General features: G+C 41.2%; 1 protein-coding gene across 2 annotated transcripts in view; it reads right to left on the bottom strand.

The window, feature by feature from the left end:
* Window positions 1-4738: 4738 nt before the first annotated feature.
* Window positions 4739-17839, bottom strand: part of ptch2 (patched 2) — a 120570-nt gene continuing 107469 nt past the window's right edge. For both annotated transcript variants that reach the window (XM_068036983.1, XM_068036984.1), the window contains exons 21-24: window positions 12853-12952; window positions 9656-9931; window positions 8104-8655; window positions 4739-5656 (exon numbers count right to left, since the gene is read on the bottom strand). In XM_068036983.1, coding sequence (XP_067893084.1) covers window positions 8104-8655; window positions 9656-9931; window positions 12853-12952 — 928 coding nt within the window. In that variant the 3' untranslated portion in view covers window positions 4739-5656. The remainder of the gene's footprint in view (window positions 5657-8103; window positions 8656-9655; window positions 9932-12852; window positions 12953-17839) is intronic.

Here is a 17839-nt window from a genome sequence, read left to right as displayed (position 1 = left end):
AATCTTAGGAGAATAAAACAAAAGAGCAATCAACCGCACGAGTTTCCCCTCATTCAGTGGCTATCCTACAAATAATACCAGCAGACAGACACTATTTCTGTTCGTCTGGCAGCATCTGTGGAGAGAGAAAAAGAGCTGAGGTTTCGAGTAGGATGTGACGCTTCTTCAGAAGAAGAATCTGACTTGAAACGTCAACTCTGTTTCTCTCTCCACCGATGACGCCAGAGTTATTTCCAGCACTTTGTTTTTATTTCAGATTTCCAGCATCCACAATATTTTGCTTTATTACACTATTTCTGTTCTCTTGATTAAGCAAAGGTCACAGAATGAGGGAAAAATGAGGTGCGAAGAAAATCAATTGTAAAATGCCAGACGATAGATAAAATAATAATAAACATGATTGAGTATGCTTTAAAATCTGGTAATTATTTAGCTGATGAACAATGGAAAAAAGTACTCAGGACAACCATTAGATTAAATGGTTCATGTTTATTTTTATTGTGTTAGTTAATCTCCTATTGTGATGGAGACTAAACATGGCAGTATAACAGTCACAAGGAGCAGGCTTATTGGTCACAGTGACTGGATGTCCAAATAATCACCTCAATTAACAGGAATGGGAAAGGTGCGAGGAGCCGTAACAAATCAAGATGACAACACAGACAGTAACAGTTCAGTATACATCCTCCATTCTGCAGATGTGTGTAAGAGAAGGTGTGCCACCAGACCTTAATAATGAACCCAATTAATATATAATATAATAATATATATTTACTCTTTAAAAATATACTTCAATCAGATGGCTACTTCTGTACAACTACAAAAATAAAAATTTATATAAATAACTTATATGGCATACAATATTTTAACTGTGATTACATATACCCATCAACCAAAAAAAAAGCCTGCATGAACTGATTAGATTTTTTTCATGTGGTGGGTATATTTTCTTTCCTGCTACAGTAACTACAATTTACAAGAATCTTACTTCACAGAAAGAAACAAGACATATTCTCTACCGGATTCTACAATAAAAAAACACATTTTTTTCTTTTTTCCCCTCACACTTTAGACAGATACAGCATTTGTACACTTATGATTTTTTTTTAAAAGTTGAAGCAGCCCGTTTTTGCTTCAAATACATTTATAAAAAGTCTAGAATAAACAAAAGTAAAGTTCCCTGCATTTGTTGAACTGGCAGTGATTAGACAAATCATAGCAATGAACCCTTAAAACTCTGGATCGCCAACTGTGCTCACAACTGCTTGAATGATGATGCTAAATCTTGAGCTAGCACCAGCAGATGCAATGGTCTCTTTCTGTGCTGCATTTTCTATGATTAAATGGTAGAGTGAAGTATGTACAATTAACATGGTTTCTCAGTGCTCCCTCAGTCCTGTACTTCAATGCTGCACAAATTGTTGCTCAAAAGCCTTCTTGGGAGTAGACACTTTGAAGTTCTCTTGCAGCAATACTGTGAATGGTAATCAATTGGTATTCCAGACTCTGCAACCAATGAGCCCTGGATAGCCCTCCACAGAGATGATGCAAGGCAGCACGAAACACAAATTTTTCAAACTGGGATCCTGGGGTTAGTGGGATCCTAAAGGATTGTGAGATTATCAGATTTGTGTTCATGTCTTACTAGCATGCCATTTCTGTTGCTGTGTATTAAAAGCATTTTCAACACATAATAATAATGCTGTTTATCTTTGGGTAGCTGAGACTATCTTTCAGCAGTCATAATAGGTGGTCTCCAAGAGTTTGTATTTCCAGGGGATCCTGAATAAAGTTTGAAAACCACTGGAGAAGAGGGACATCACAGGCAATACATTTATTAATTGTGTACACTGTGTTGACTTTATAAAAATATTAATTACATCATTAAGACTAGAAATTGGGCTGCATCATCAGACCCAGTTATATTCTGTACTTTGTATAACTGATGTTCGATCTCAGGAAAATATTAAAAGTAAAAAAAACACTTATTTGACCTTATTGGGGAGGATAACCTTTTTTAACTTTTATGGAAATTGAAAACCAGGAGATATTATTTTAATGAGTAGTGGGCAACTGATGGATCAAGTGAAGTTTGTAAGAGGTTCTTGTATATGTTGTGCTTCAACTGCTAGGGGCTTTTGGCATGTCTGCCGTCAGCCACCCAGGGTCCAGATGCAATACCTGTTAGGCCTCAAAGGAGATTAAAAGATCGTAAAATAAAGTTAGAAAAAAGAATTTGGGGAAATTAGCAAAATTGTACTTAAAATATTAAAAACTGAAGCACTCATTCTGCTTCTAATATATTGAAAAAAATCTAGAAAAAACAAAATTAAAATGTAACTTAAAATTTGCTGAACTGGCAGTGATTAGACACACAGCTACAAACCCTGCCCGCTCCGCACATATTATTTCAGCAGAGTTGGGTTCAGTCATTTCAAGTGGATGGTGGTATTGTACAAATTGAAAAATCAAGTTTGTCGATGTCGTTTGTGACAAACTACAGATTTCAAACCATGTGATTCAGTATACGATCCAGAGCATTGCAGGTAAATACCTCTGTGACAAACACTGTTTCTTTTTCCGTGTTGTACAAAAATATAAATATAACACCACTGGCAACAACAAAAATACTATTAAAACACTTTCATTCATTCATTTTTACTGGCTATGAGGCTCCATTCTCTTCAGTCTGGTTAGAAAACAGAGTACTTGGTGCTTAAAATAGCTGTGTATTCTGTGAGAATACAATGTTCTGTCAGAAGACACACAAGTGAAATGATACAAGCAAAATTTAAATCACATTCATGCAATATGAATGATTTGAGCAGGAACCAAACCGAATGTTCGAAACAAAACTTTTGTATCTCAATCTGTTGACAGTTAAAGATGGGTTTCCTCTGAATTAGGTTTAATTGCATATTCAAACAGATAGATCTGTTTATATTACCACCATTGTTGGGACCAATACTACACAGACTGTTAGGATGTCAATTTTGTTATTTTTAAAACAGATCGGTCATGGTTTGGAAGCTTGCAGGTTGATTTCCAAAATGCCTTTGCTTCAAAACATTGCTCGTTTCACTTGGGGAGTGTCTTTCTAGATATTTTCACACAGGAGGGAAAATTCAGATTGGTTAACTCATCTGCTTGGAAAGAATACTGTCATGCACATCCTAGCAACAGGCTTCAGTGTGGCATTGGCAGTCGTTTAAAAGCAGGGCTGCAAATTACACAAATCATTACTGCATCAAACTGTGACTGAGAAGCCCTTTAAGCAAATGGAAGATCAAATGCTAAAAGCAACTTTGAATGGAAACATGATACTGGAAGGAAGAAGGCCCCTTTAAGAGTGCTATATTGTGTATATCTATCTCACACTGATGTAATAGAACCAGAACGGCTGTTTGGGCTGGTATAGTGGGCCATGGGTGCAAGTTTGCAGTTTCTCACAGGCATAATGGAACTACTTTAATACGAATAAAAAAGGGTGGCACACGACAAACCAATGTCAGCAGGACAGAAACTGTGCAATGTTGTCTTCAATCTGAGGATGATATTTGTTATGTTATAAATGGTCCAATTAAACTGCAAGAAGTGCAAATTAGATCAAAATTTAAATCTCATTGTTGTGATCATTGACAGTACTGTCCTGCAGGACCCACCAGTCACAGAAGGCCCTCTCATAATGGGAAAAGTCTCATTAGAAGTGCTGGAATCATGCATCCTGAAACAGCACACCTGTCCAAACTCTTGGTCCAGAGTGTGTGTGAAAGGGATGGTGCATGGCATTTACAGAACTGGAGAAAAGTTAAAGCTGCTCTGATGGCTCAACTGATTAAGGCACTGATGTGCTAAGTCATTTGGACCACAAAGTTGATTCACTATCTGTTAAATTAGCTAGGATCATTGTGAGGCTGTCACAATTCATCCTAGCTCCCCTGGATTAATGAGGGAATTACATAGAATTTACACCACAGAAATAGGCCATTTGGCCCAACTTGTCTCTGCCAGACTTTATGCTTTACATGAGCCTCCTACCACCTTACTTCATCTCACCCTATCAAGATATCCTTCGATTCCTTTCTCCCTCAGGTACTAATCTAGCTTCCCCTTAAATGCATCTATGCTATTCACCTCAACCAGTCCGTGTGGTAACAGGTTTCACATTCGCATCCTTCACTGGGTAATGAAATTCCTGATTGGATTTATTAGTGACTATCTTATATTTATGGCCCCTAGTTTTGGACTCCCCCACAAGTGGAAACATCTTTGCTAGGTCTACCCTATCGAATCCCTTCATAATTTGAAAGACTTCTATCAGGTCATCTCTCAAGCAAAAGGCTAGTTCAGTCAGAAAATCCTCAAGGGTTTCTGCTTTAGAAAACTTTTCAGCAAGCTCTGCATGTGTGAACGTTGGATGAGGACAGGATCAAGCTCAACTGTGATCGGCATGTCTAATAGCTTGCTGACATTCAACTGTCACTGTTCACATACGGAAGAACAGCCATATGGATAGGGTGTTGAAGGGCACCCACAGAACAATACCTCAGCAAGGAGTCAACACCCTGAGAAGGAGGGAGAAAAATAAAACTTAATATTGTCCCCTCCACAATTCAAGCGTGCTGAGACTAATCCTACCACTCCCACCATGGCCCTGGGCCGGCACCAACTAATTCAGCACAGGGTTGAGGCTGAGACCTTTCTGGTCTGCAGCACTCAGCTACTCACTGACCCATCAAGTGAGTCCAGAAATCAACTTTCAGAAGGCTAGTTATAATAAGCAACCTACATCACCTAAATCGCTGCTCACCTATTTGAAATTGCATTCTGTAATCTTCACCGCAATGGCTGACTTTAATTTTATGTTGTGCCCCATGCTCTTAATAGCCTGATCCACAGGTTAAGTTACACTTTAATTACAGCCACACTCGGCTCGATCGCTCGTGACATCATCCGATGGAGAGGAAAGGGTGAAAAAATCATTTTTAGTATGACAGGTAAGCTGTCATCAAAAGATCTTGAACTTGTGTTTGAAAAAAATGGTCTGAATTAAGAAAAAAAATTAGATCAGGATTTATTTTAGATCATTAAATGAATTTTTAATGAAATTATAGTATCCAAGCATTCCCATATATAGGCCTGTGAGAAAGGCAACTTGCTTTCTGTAACCAAGGCAATTTGTCTGAACTGGCAAAACCACTTTCATGGTGACTAGGTACTTGCATAGAAAGAAAATCCTGACGTGGGGTGGGCAGGGGATGGGGGTATTTAATCTATATAAACTTTTAAGTTTTAAAAGAGTAGCAGCAAAATAATCAAGCAATTATCATTTATCTGAACCCAAAGTTACAAAAAAATCTCTTCAAAGTACACAGACTACACATCTTACCATTCATTAGAACTCTGCCTCTGAATTTTCTGGTGCTTTACACAGTATATAATACAGAAGTATACAGTACATCATTAAATAGGTTTGTTTTGTTTTTTTTAGTATTAAAATATATTTAAACACCAACTTAATATTTTAATATAAATTTCCTGTCTCTGTCTTGAGGTTTCTGTACATAGGCAGTTTTACACGTTTCTTGGCCGGAGGACATCGGGATGTGGGGGGGAACGTAAGCATTCTTTGGCTGCCACATTCATTTGAGGCGACCTGTCGATCACAAGGTGAATGTTAAGAATATCAGTTCCATAAAGCCAAGTACATACTAACTCACGTTGCAGTCGGCACTGTCTCTAACAATATTGATCAGAGCTTAACCATGTCTAAAATCACGAAAGCTAAGATATCCAAACAAGTAATGTGTTTTTTTAAAAAACTAACTCTAGTCCTATTAAGAGAAAAATCAATATTACAGTCCTTATTTCTCTTGAATTTTGACAGAATCTCCATATTAGAATCAGGACTCAAAAGCCGGGTTATTCCATAATCATTAAAATATATTTATAACTTATTAAAAGCATGATTTTAAAATTGTCGAAAAATTCTGTTACGTTGCTGAAAATTATTACAAGTTTTCCTGTGATTTTTTTTCTTTCCCTCAGCAAAGGAATCTTGTTAGATTATGATTATACCACACAGTGCTTTTAACATGGTGCAGTGATAGAACACAGCCACATTAACGGCTGCTGTCAGCAAAAAAATAAGTTCACCAAAAACAAAATAAATCTCCCAAATGTAAAATCTGAATCAGTATATAAAATTTATAAGGGCACATCAAGAAATGCTCTCCTTTTTTTAAGCTGCCTTGTTAACTCAGCAAATTTACCCATTGAGTTATTAAGCCATCCAGACCAGGAAGGTGTCTGATTTGATAATAGGTCAATGCTGAGCTAGCTGATCTCAGGAGTAGGGGCATTACAATGCACCTCATTCCCACTGGGTTGGAGAGAAATGTATGAGCTAGAGTTCCCACTCCTAATTGCAATGCAGCCACCCCTGCTAGAAGTGTACATTTGTGGGCCATGTTCTTGGATCAGTGATTTGGGAGCATGTACAGGCAGTGAAGACAATTTCAGATAGTGGATAGGTTTGAGGTGTCCAAACACATCTGTAACACCATGAAGAAGGTACTGCATGGCATGAACAACATCATGGTGTGTGGTTTACCAGGAGATTTCACACTGGGAGGATGTTCCAAGGGGAATTGCTGCTTTTCCAAGTAACAGCAAAGACTGTTTTGATAGATGCTCTCAACAGCTCCTGAGCTTGGGATTCTAGTCTGCTCACGCACTGACCATTAGCCTAATTAAGCCCCGAGCCCAGTACCAGTGGCTTGAAAGGAATGGTCATAGATGTCATTATTTCTCATGGTAGAAACAATGGGCTGAATTTTATAAGCCCGCCACCAAAATTGGTGGCGTGGCGGCCCTCCCGTGCGGGCTGCACACCAAAGAGCCACCACGATTCCAAGCACGGCAGCTCATTTAAATAGCTTGAGTGGGCTGCCCCCCCCCCTCACACCCCCCAAATCCGATCACATGGAGGGGGCGGGCTGTCCGTCCCCGGCAATGGTGCCAGCAGTCTGTGCGCAGGCGCTGACGACATATTTAAAGGGCTGTTAGCCCTACCGGCAAATTTAAATATTTAAAGAAAGCATAAATGAAATTAAATAAATACATCTCTTTTGCCCCTTTCCCAGCCCCCCATAACAATTAATTTAATTATTTGTCCTCTTCCCCCCAAAACACTTCCCTTTACCACCTGACCTTCCCCTTCCCCCGCAACTGCACAAACTTTAAACTATAACCCTCTCACCATCCCCGACACCCATGACATTTACTTGACCCCGTTCCCCCCACCAGCTCCCGCACTGAGAAACATACCTCCTCCCCCCTCCCCACTGATGTTGCGCCTCGTTTCCCCGGATGGGGATCCGAAGGCGTGACAGTGCCGGCCGCAGGGGTGAAGATCGAGGCAGGACATCAGTCTGTGAGGGGAGAGTCATTATTCAGGTATGTTAATTTAATTAAATATTTAAATTGTGGTCCTGTCGCTGAGCAGTGGGGGGGAGGGGCGCCACAAGACCTCTCCGCCGCCAGCAGTATAGGGCCAGACCCTGCTGGTGTTGAGGTCCATGGCGGGCCTCATCCAGGGACATCTTCAGGCCCCCCCCACCCCCCACTCCCACCCAGAACCTGACGTCGAGAGCACCTTAAACTCCAACCCAATGTGACAGTGTTAATCAACTTCTTCCAATAGCAGCACAGGAGGGAGTTTGTGGCGTGAGACCAACAGACATTGGAAGTTCATACAATCTGACACCAGACACAGATCCTGCAAGGGCATCAACATCATTAGTACAAAGGAACTTGCCTCCCATAGTGTGACTCTAGCCCCACTCTGAAGCATTGGGAAAAGCAACATGAAGGTTGCTGGTGTGAATGCCTGGATGTGAAACAGGAAAATAGTAAAAAAAAAAGTTTGCCATTTGATTCTCCAATAACCACAATTTATTTTTAGGGGAGAAAGAGTATAGTCAGGACCTATATTCAACACTGTATTTAAGGTCAAAATGAGAATTTTTTTTTGAGTCTGCCCCTGAGTTTTTATTTGGGTGGTTTTTCTGGAGACTTCCAATGAAAAGTAGAAGAACTCACCTAATGCCTTCTTGGGGCTTCCCTGCTCCTTACTTCACATTCAACATCCTGAAGTTCAAAAACCTCCACTTTGGAGTCTGTCTTTTTTTCATGATTCACATACAAGGAGGGTGTGTGCAGTTCCTCAAAGCAGTCTGACTCACTGTCCTCGAACCCTTCATGCATGTACCCTTTAAATGTCTGTGATACACGTGGGTGCACAGCTAGTGTCACTGATGCCGTGGCAGTTACTGTAGTGAAAGAGTTACTTGGTCCAGGCACACTGGTAGAGTATGCTGGAAGTGTAGTCCTAGGATGGTGAGTCCTGTTGTTCCGAGACCTGTGTTGACTCCCAGAGGAATTGACAGGCTGGATGGGTTGAGCAGCACTCATGTGCAGTCCATTGTTAGAGAACTGTTGCCTCCCTTCTCCTGCTGCCTGTTGTAAGTCTTTAGGTTCTTGCCAGGCTAGTTGAGAACTAACAGAATCCACGGTAGGCTGAGGTTGTCCTTTTGAGTTTATGTGATTCTTCCTGTATGAGGAATCCTTAAGTTCTTTGTATGGCTTCACAATCTGTTGGGAACATTAAAAAATATTATTGTCTACATTTTTTTCCAACAAGTTTTAACATTTAAAAAATGACTGCATCGTTTTTTTTATTTGTTCATGGAATGTGGGCATCGCTGGCAAGGCCAATCCCTAATTGCCCTGGAGAGGTGGTGGTGAGCTGCTGGTATAGCATTGCATGCAGTTGTCTAAAACGTTATGCAGGCCTCTGAAACCGAGAACTTATTATTAGGATTACTGAGGCCTGTGTTGGCAGTAGTAGCCAGTCCCATTGAAGGAAGGTGGTACACTGAGGCCCTTTCCAAAGCAGTCTTATGAACACAGAACTTGCCGACTGAATGTCAATTTTCTAATAATAAAAAGATCAAAGTAAAACGCATGATTAGATATTTTAAGTGGAATTTTCCCACACCAGCTACCAATGGGACAATTCTAGCCAACATTATATACCTTCACAAATACACATGATCGACAAGAACAGACTTGAAATGTAACCCCTTATTCACCCTTTTTAGGGCAGAGGAGTAAGGTAGTCAAGCAGGTGGATATCTTTGGATACCAGCAATGTTCGCTTTGGCTGTTGCTCCAGAAGGTGCCATGAATGACACAGCAGGAGGTGGAGGGTGGGGTGGTGACATGGTGAAATACCCCAGCCACTTTTCCTTCTCTCCCAAAATGTGATTAATGGATTTTTCATCAACAAACATCTTGAGTGACAACAGACGTAGATCAATAAATATGGGATATAACAATATACCAATGTCATTGATATCATGCGTTTTATGTGTATCACCTAGAGGCTAGCAACTTTTTAGTTTCCTTCTCTCCTTGTGGAAAAGGTCCTAAATTCTATTTGTGGCCTCTTACCAAAAGCTCTGGCCAATACAATTAGTTGGTTGTAACATTCAGCAGTGCAGCCCACTTCCAAAACCTACTATTTTCTGACTCCTATCAAAATGCAAATAGGAAGCCAAAAATGTTTTGAATGACAAAGGAAGGCACTTACCGTGACTCGTGGGAAGTTAGGGTTGTTTCCAGACTCTACCAGTATCTGTGAATGGATTGGTGGGATGATATATGCACTTTGGTCGAAGTGCGGCAGGTCCTCCTCGCTTACTCCAGACACTGTGGTCTCTGAGTAATACTCCGAATCGGAGGACTCAGAAAATGTACTCTGCTGACGTGGAAATGAACGGACGTAGAAGCCATGATGGTTCATGGGTGGCGGAATCGGCTCGGGTGAAGGGGTTGGCAATCGACTGCCTCTATCTGCTGGAGTAACCTAGAGACAAAAGGTCAAAAAAAATTGATGTACAAAAATAAAGCGTTAAGCATTCTTGGTGGCTTTAAGAGGGATTAGTGGTACAGATGTCTCAGGAACCTTGATTGTACTCCACGTCTGATCTCTCAATTTTTCAGATACACGTCTGCTATTTTTGTCTCTGGTTTTCTCTCGGAATCCTGAGAGGTGGTATGGAGGAGGTGGGGGATGGGGGTGTGGAGGCAGTGTGAGTGATGAAGTATCATAGGCTTCTTAGCAGAAACCTCCATTCACACATGCATATTGGGTTTCAACTGAACCTTTGCCTTATGGATGCAGAGTGGGAGAAGATCTGAGGAAATTCAGCCCCAACACCACAAATCAAGAGCAGTTAAAAGAATGTGTAGGCAGCCTGCTCCAAGGCTTCTACTATGGACTTTTGTGAGAGTGGTATGGGCACAAGACTGCACAGTGACCAGGCTGAGATTGAGAAATGAGCAGTATTGGGGATTGCACCTATATCACACTAATGCTATGGTCCCTCTTCTTCATTCAGTTCTATGTCGGTAAGATCATAGTAGCCCTGTTCACACTTTACTCGAGGAACGACAGTCCTCTACCCAGGTCAAACAGTCATTGCACATTCAAAATAATTGCTGTGGCATTATGTTACATGCAGAATAATAGATACTCAGAAATAATTACAGAGTAGTGATGTCATCAAAGGTTTCACATAGTTTGTACACAAAATAATGGATACCCGGGACGCATTACAAGACTTTAATCTAATTGTGGGGTTCAGGGGAGAGTGCTGAACCTCCAGACTAAAATTTCAGTCTAGAGTTACTCATTTGCTGCACCTATGGTGCAGATTCACAACAAACATGAATTTGTAACTCATGTATAAAAAGGGCCTGCTTCCAATTATATTAATTACTGTAAATTGCCCCTAGTGTAGGTAGGTGGGAATGTGGTAGGGAATATGGGATTAATGTAGGATTAGTATAAAATGGGTGGTTGATGGTCGGCACAGACTCGGTGGGCCAAAGGGCCTGTTTCAGTGCTGTATCTCTAAATAAATAAAATAAAATAATTACCTTTATTGGGTGAAGCTCTTGTTACAAAAAACTCAGTTTTCAATGCAAAAGAGCCTAAATCTTGTTAATCAAATGCAAACATGCTTTGAAAAATAATTTGTACGTGCAGTTTGAAAAATGCTCAGCCTAACTTTGAATAGAGTCAATAGCATGGGACTCTTGGATAAGGTACTGGATGTTAAAAGTGGCACAGAGAAGCCAATCTAGAATGTGAGAAAAGGTACAAATTGTGTGTTATAAACATGTGTTGTATTGGGGTTTGGTCTTGCAATGGAGCTGTTGACAGGTTGGTTAAGGTATATCAAATGGTGTAAGGTGCTATATTGAGGGTTTGTGTTACAGTGAGTGAAGAAGCAGAATATTTTGTATAGTTTCTCGATTAGTGAGGTACTAATATATGCATGCTCTATCAAAGTCTTGTACATATCAGAGTATGATAAAAACATTATGGTGAGTACTGTGAGCTATGTCTCAGAGTGTTGTACAGAGTGTATTGTACAGGGAGAGTATTTTGTGGCTGCAAATGAAGCATCTATAAACCATTCATATTATATCAGAAGCTGTGCAATACCAGAGACTGCTGCAGTGAAGGGCTTAGGATATATTAGAAGTGAGGGGGCATCAGAGCATGTCATATTTTACATGATTTCTCTATTAGAGAAGGAGCCACAAAGAATGTATGTCAAGCCAGGGGCTGGTGTCCAGCAGACAGTATTATAGGAGAGTTGTGTGTTATATTAGGTAGTGTTATTGTGAGGGGACAATAAATTGTCAAAAGGAGGTTTTAGGCAATCCCTAATTGAGAGATGGTTTTTCAAGCATATAGTAATCCAGTGAGTGTGTGCCTCAATCATTAGGAAAATGAGCTTCCTGCATTTAACTCTCAATGCACCCAGCCAAATGAATCTCAGTATTACTGATTATGATAAGGCTGAAACCAATGAAGAACATCCAAACCCCTGAGGAAAATGAGCCTAGCATGTTTAGTTTGGAGTACTCGTCAAATCCGAACCCATCCGAATTGCTTCTCTGTCTATCCACTGCTATTTAGAACAGCAAAGTGAGGAGTTGCTGTAGTACAGTGCTGGAAGCTGCATGAACAACCTCTATGTAGTGTGGGGCAAGACAGAGAAAGACAAATACTGACCACCAAAAACTTAGCCTAGACTTTGTAGTATTGGTATTATGAGTCTTGTCAATATATGTCACTGCCAGCAGGCGGCCAAGCACTGCTGGCATTTGGATAAATATGGGGACAGGGGTTCAGGATGCATTCCATGGAAGAGAAATGGGCATGTGGTTGGGGGTAGGAGGGTGGTTGGAGGGAGGGGTGGGGGGGGGGCATCTGGGGCAGCGGAGGTCTAAATTTTCCTTTTGAAGCCAGGAAGAGCGCTCCTGCACCTCCTCACCCTCAAGGAAAAATATCAAACTTATCTTGAATGGCCTCTTCTATGACCAATTCTATTCTGACAGGCCTTCACCTTGCAGGAAAGCCACAGCAACCTCTTGGATCAGGCTGAAGTTAAATTTGTAGTCAGGGCCCAATGACATCATCAGACTCATATGTAGATACTTAACAAAGGACCCTGCCTTCATTAGGCGGGTAGATCAGCTGCCTGTCCAGGAGCAAGGTAAAAATCCAAAATGGTGGGGTCTGGGTAGGGCATTGGGAGTAAGCCAATCAATGAATCTGAACTGCTAGGGCTAAACCAAGATAGCGCTTGCTGCAACAAATCACTTGTCCAATTAATGATGCGCTAAATTATATTCATGCACTAGTTTCAAGGATGGCTCATTCTGTCAATATATCTAAAATTCAATAAATCCAGATTTTGCAATGCTTACCTCAGCTGGGGGTCCAATGACTGACAGCAAAACAGGAAGTAGAACCAGACCATTAAGGATACCCAAAACTGTTAATATGGTCAAAACAGCAAAAAAATACCTGCAAATGGAGAACAGGATTTTGTATTGTTAGAACACTCTCATTTTGCTTTAATTTTATTATTTTAATTATATTTTATGCTCATCTACGTCAGGCACAAACCTGGTAATTCAAGTCAGCCAGACTACCATCCACAATGGCAAAAATACTGAACAGCGAGGTCGGGAATGGGTTTTTAGAAGCGGGAAGAGTGGAGAGGTGTTAATCATTGCCATTTTGAAAGGGAAGGAATTAGCGCCAGACGACGGCAACTACTTACCATATCGGCCACTATGAGAACCAGTAAGAGAAGTTGGGTGGTGATCAAAGAAAGGAAAACGAAAGAGATGGAATTCCAAGGCAAGAGTGGCAGATAGACTGGGGGTTAGAGTCATAGAGTCAGAGTTTTACAGCACAGAAACAGGCCCTTCGGCCCAATGCGCCTGCGCCGACCATCAAGCACCCCCGTCCTAACTAATCCCGTTTCCCTGCACTTGACCCGTAGCCTTGTATGTTATGGCGTTTCAAGTGCTCATCTAAATATTTCTTGAATGTCATGAGTGTTCCTGCCTTTACCACCTCTTCAGGCAGTGTGTTCCAGATTCCAACTACCCTCTGGGCGAAAAAATTTCTTCTCAATTCCCCTCTAAACCTTCTGCCCCTTACCTTAAATCTATGCCCCCTAGTTACTTACCCCTCCGCTAAGGGAAAAAGTTTCTTCCTATCTATCCTATCAATGCCCCTCACAATTTTGTACACCTCAATCAGGCCCCCCATCAGCCTTTTCCGCTCCAAGGAAAACAACCCCAGCCTATCCAGTCTGTCTTCATAACTGAAATGCTCCAGCCCAGGCAACATCCTGGTGAATCTCCTCTGCGTCCTCTCCATTGCAATCACATCCTTCCTATAGTGTGGTGATCAGAACTGTACACAGTACTCCAGCTGTGACCTAACTAGCATTTTATACAGCTCCATCATAACCTCCCTGCTCTTATATTCTATGCCTCGGCTAATAAAGGCAAGTATCCCGTATGCCTTCCTAATCACCTTATCTACCTGTACTGCTGCCTTCAGGGTTATGTCTGGTGAGTGGGCAAGGGAAAGTGGGGAAACAGCAGAGGCAGCTAAACTGTTGGTGTGAATCTGCTTGGTGTCCGCTGGGTCATGGGAACATGGGAGAGGAATCACGTTGTTCAACTCTGACCAAGTTGCAGACCAGATCCTTGGGATGTGAAAATATGATTATAGATACATGAGGCTGTTAGCACCTCTGAACTCTTCCCCCTCACTCCCCGAACCCACCCCAAACATTCACCCCTCTCCCTTTGAATGGTCTGCCATCCCACATCTTATATCGGTGCATTGTGAAATTAGATGGCATATTCCAAGGTCAGCTATGAGCTACATCTCCTGCTGTGTAAGTAAATTGGTAAACGTTGTGAATAATTATGGCCAATTTCCCATTTCAGACCTGCTGGTCTGAAGGCATTAATTACAGAGTAAAGGGCCTCCACAGAAACTTCTCACTGTACTTAGAAGGATTAAGACATTTGGCTCAATTTCAAGTGAAATTCCTCAGCAGAAGGCTTAGCCCTATTCCCAGTGGCAGGCTCATCTATCATTACAGTCTTGGTACTTCCTGCACTGTGTGAATACATGCGCATGTGTGACAGAGGGAGAGAGACTCAGTTCTATGCTCAAGAAAACTCCAGTCCCTTCCTTTTCATAATATCCCTCTCCTCATGCAAAGAACCCAGGATTCACTACTACTCCTTTACAGAGATCCTCATTTCGGATCCTCTTAAATAATGCAGGAAGGAGCTTGGTATCATATTTGACCCTGAGATGAGCTTCCGATCACTTATTTGCGCCATCACAAAAACTGCCTATTTCCATTTCCCTAACATTGTCCAGCTCCGCCTCTGCCTCAGCTCATCTGCTGCTGAAAACCTCATCCATACCTTTGTTACCTGTAAACTTGACTATTCCAATGCACTCCTGGTTGTCCTCCCACCTTCTACCCTCCGTAAACTTGAGGTTATCTAAAACTTTACTGCCCGTGTCCTAACTCACACCAAACTCTGTTCACTCATCACCCTTGTGCTTGGTGCCATACCATGGCTCCTAGTTAAGCAATTCCCTGACTTTAAAATGTTCATCTTTGTTTTCAAATCTCTTCTCGACTTCACAACCCTCCCGATCCCTTCCGTCTCCTCCAGCCTTACAACTCTTCGAGGTATCTGTGCTCTTCCAATTCTGGTCACTTGGGCATCCCCGGTTTTAATTGCTCCACCATTGGTGGCCGTGCCTCCAGCTGCCAAGGCCCTAAAACTCTGGAATTTCCTCCCTAAACATCTCGCCTCTCTCCCTCTTTTTCCTCCTTTTAAAATGCTCCATAAGACCTACCTCTTTGACTAAGCTTTTGGTAAACTGCCCTAATATCTCCTTACATGACTTGGTATCAAATTTGCTTTGATAATGCTGTGATATTTTCCTATGTTAAAGGCACTATATAAATGCAAGTTGTTGTTGTTGTTGGAGCTGGAACATTACCTTGCGAGTTTAGATAAATCCTTTGGAAATGCACTGAAGCATTGTTTGTATAGTGCTACACATTACGTGTTCAGAACCCACACAAAAAGAAAATTTGTAATGAGCTTTGAACTTGCCAAGGGCAAGATTGCCTATTTAAAAAGGAATTAACTTGCATTTATATAGCGCCTTTTAAAACCTCAGGCCGTCCCAAAGAACTGTTGTAATATAAGGAAACATAGCATCTAATTTGCGCTCATTAAAGTCCCACAAACATCAATGAGTTAATGATCAGATAATCTGATGTTAGTGATTCTGGTTGAGGGATAAATATTGGCCAAGAGAACCTCCCTGCTTTTCTTCGAAAAGTGTCCTGGGATCTTTTCCATCTACCTGTGAAGTGAGGGCAGACAGGGCATTGATATAATATCTCATCCAAAAGATAGATGAAGCCAATGGAATACCTTTGGCGGATTTTACATTCTTCCTTTTTGTTGTTAGGTTTAATATTGATCCATCCTCAATATACCTTTATTTTAAACATTTGATCATTTAAAATGTGCAATAGCCTAACTTATTTTTAAACCACAAGACTTGTTGCAAACTGGAAATTCAAGTACAGCTGCGGAACAGCAGTAACCTACTAGTCTTTTCTGCCTTTTCTGCTTTAAAGCCTTTGAGCCCCATGTGTGCAGAAGAAGGCCAAGTGTTTATTTAACAGCACAGTAAGATAAGCAACAATATGCATTGCTTGGAATTCACAGGAATGGCACGCAACTCTGATGGAGCCTCAGGATCTGTCTCCCCGCCTCATTGAAAACAATTTTTTTTTTGGCTTATGAGTTTCCACTGTGGCTTGGTTATGTTTACATATGTTTGGGGCAGGGGGAGGGGTTGGTAACAAAACCTCTTGTATTACTATTTGTTAAAGGGGCCTTGGCATCTCATGAGGAATTTTGTCAGTAAAGGCCACTGGTAACAGCAGATAATAAATATCCTTTTGAAACCATTAGTACATCAACTATAAGCTTGCTAACAGGGGTTGACAAATTTCTAAAGTTAATTTCAGGAAAAGCATTGGTTACAACAGAATGAATCCGATCCACATGTCCCTTCTTTGTGCCAATCTCCTTCTCACCCTGTAAAAAATAGTTGTGGTCCTGGCTTTTAAAACTGCTGGTAAATCATTTAGCAGAGGATTCTTGGTGATATTGCTGAAAAGCCAAATTCAGCCACTCTTTTTTATGATCCAAACACAACTCCCTCTCATTTTACTGCATCCCTTACTCACTGCCAGAAAATTCACTAGACTGAATTTTCCACATTGCTATTTGTTTCATTATGATTAGTGCTTCAGTGTTTGTCCACTACCAACACTAAGAGCAGATGGAAGCAAATTCTTTACTTCAGCCTGTTCTCCTACCCACTCCCCCGCACCCCTGTGATTTAGATCACATCACTGTGTGGAGAATCACAAGGTGCAAAGTCTCTCCCTAGGACTCTGAGACTCAAGAGTGATCATTGCTACAATATTCAATCCAGTGAGTTGCCCCTTCCTGGTGGCTGTGGGGTTAAGAAAATTCAATTTTGCTGTTCAACAGTGGAAAACCATGTGGGCTGATCTCTCCCTAACCCCACACCAAGAAAAAAAATGAGGCCTTGACTGCCACCCTCTTTTGGCCTTTATAACAAGAGGGGCCCTCTTGTTACTGCAATCAGACAAGTAACCATCTTCTATTTATTTTACTTAAGCCAACAGTCTGAAAATGCATCGGTTGGCCTGTTGTACAGGACCTCCATGTAGGCAGCATGTCAGAATCTCGTTGTTTATGCTTTCTGTAATCTTTTCCATTCTGAGGAAGCCTCGCTGAAAAATGCAGAGTTTGTTCAGCTGTTTATGGTGTATGCACCAGAGAAGAAATATTTACAACAACTTCTTTACACTAACCCACGCTATCTGACTGGCTCTCTAAACAAGACCTCCCTGACTGTAAGTCTACCTTGTGGTTCATTTAGTTCAATACTTTAAAGAAAAATAACAGTTTGGGCTTTCAAAATAGATTCTCTGTTTCTCATATTTCTAAGTGATATGGAGTGGAAAATATTTTGTTTTGTGTTTTTTAATGAACTTTTCCCTTTTGAGATCCTTTCCCCTCTGCCACCTCTACAAGGGTTCTGTCTGATCAACTGGATAGCCAGGTAACCTAGTCCCAATCCTCTACCAATGCCACTTTGTGGTTTGACTCGCATTCTGCTTTCATTCTGTCTTTGTCCTCTTTCTCCCAATATGATGCCAAATATATGACAGTATAACACATTTGAACCACATCAGGAACTTCAATCTCCTTCTGCCCCTTTGTGAAATAGCGAACACAA

This window comes from Heterodontus francisci, chromosome 8 (genome assembly GCF_036365525.1).
Source record: "Heterodontus francisci isolate sHetFra1 chromosome 8, sHetFra1.hap1, whole genome shotgun sequence".
Classification (NCBI taxonomy): domain Eukaryota; kingdom Metazoa; phylum Chordata; class Chondrichthyes; order Heterodontiformes; family Heterodontidae; genus Heterodontus; species Heterodontus francisci.
This window is presented reverse-complemented; position numbering and strand designations above follow the sequence as displayed.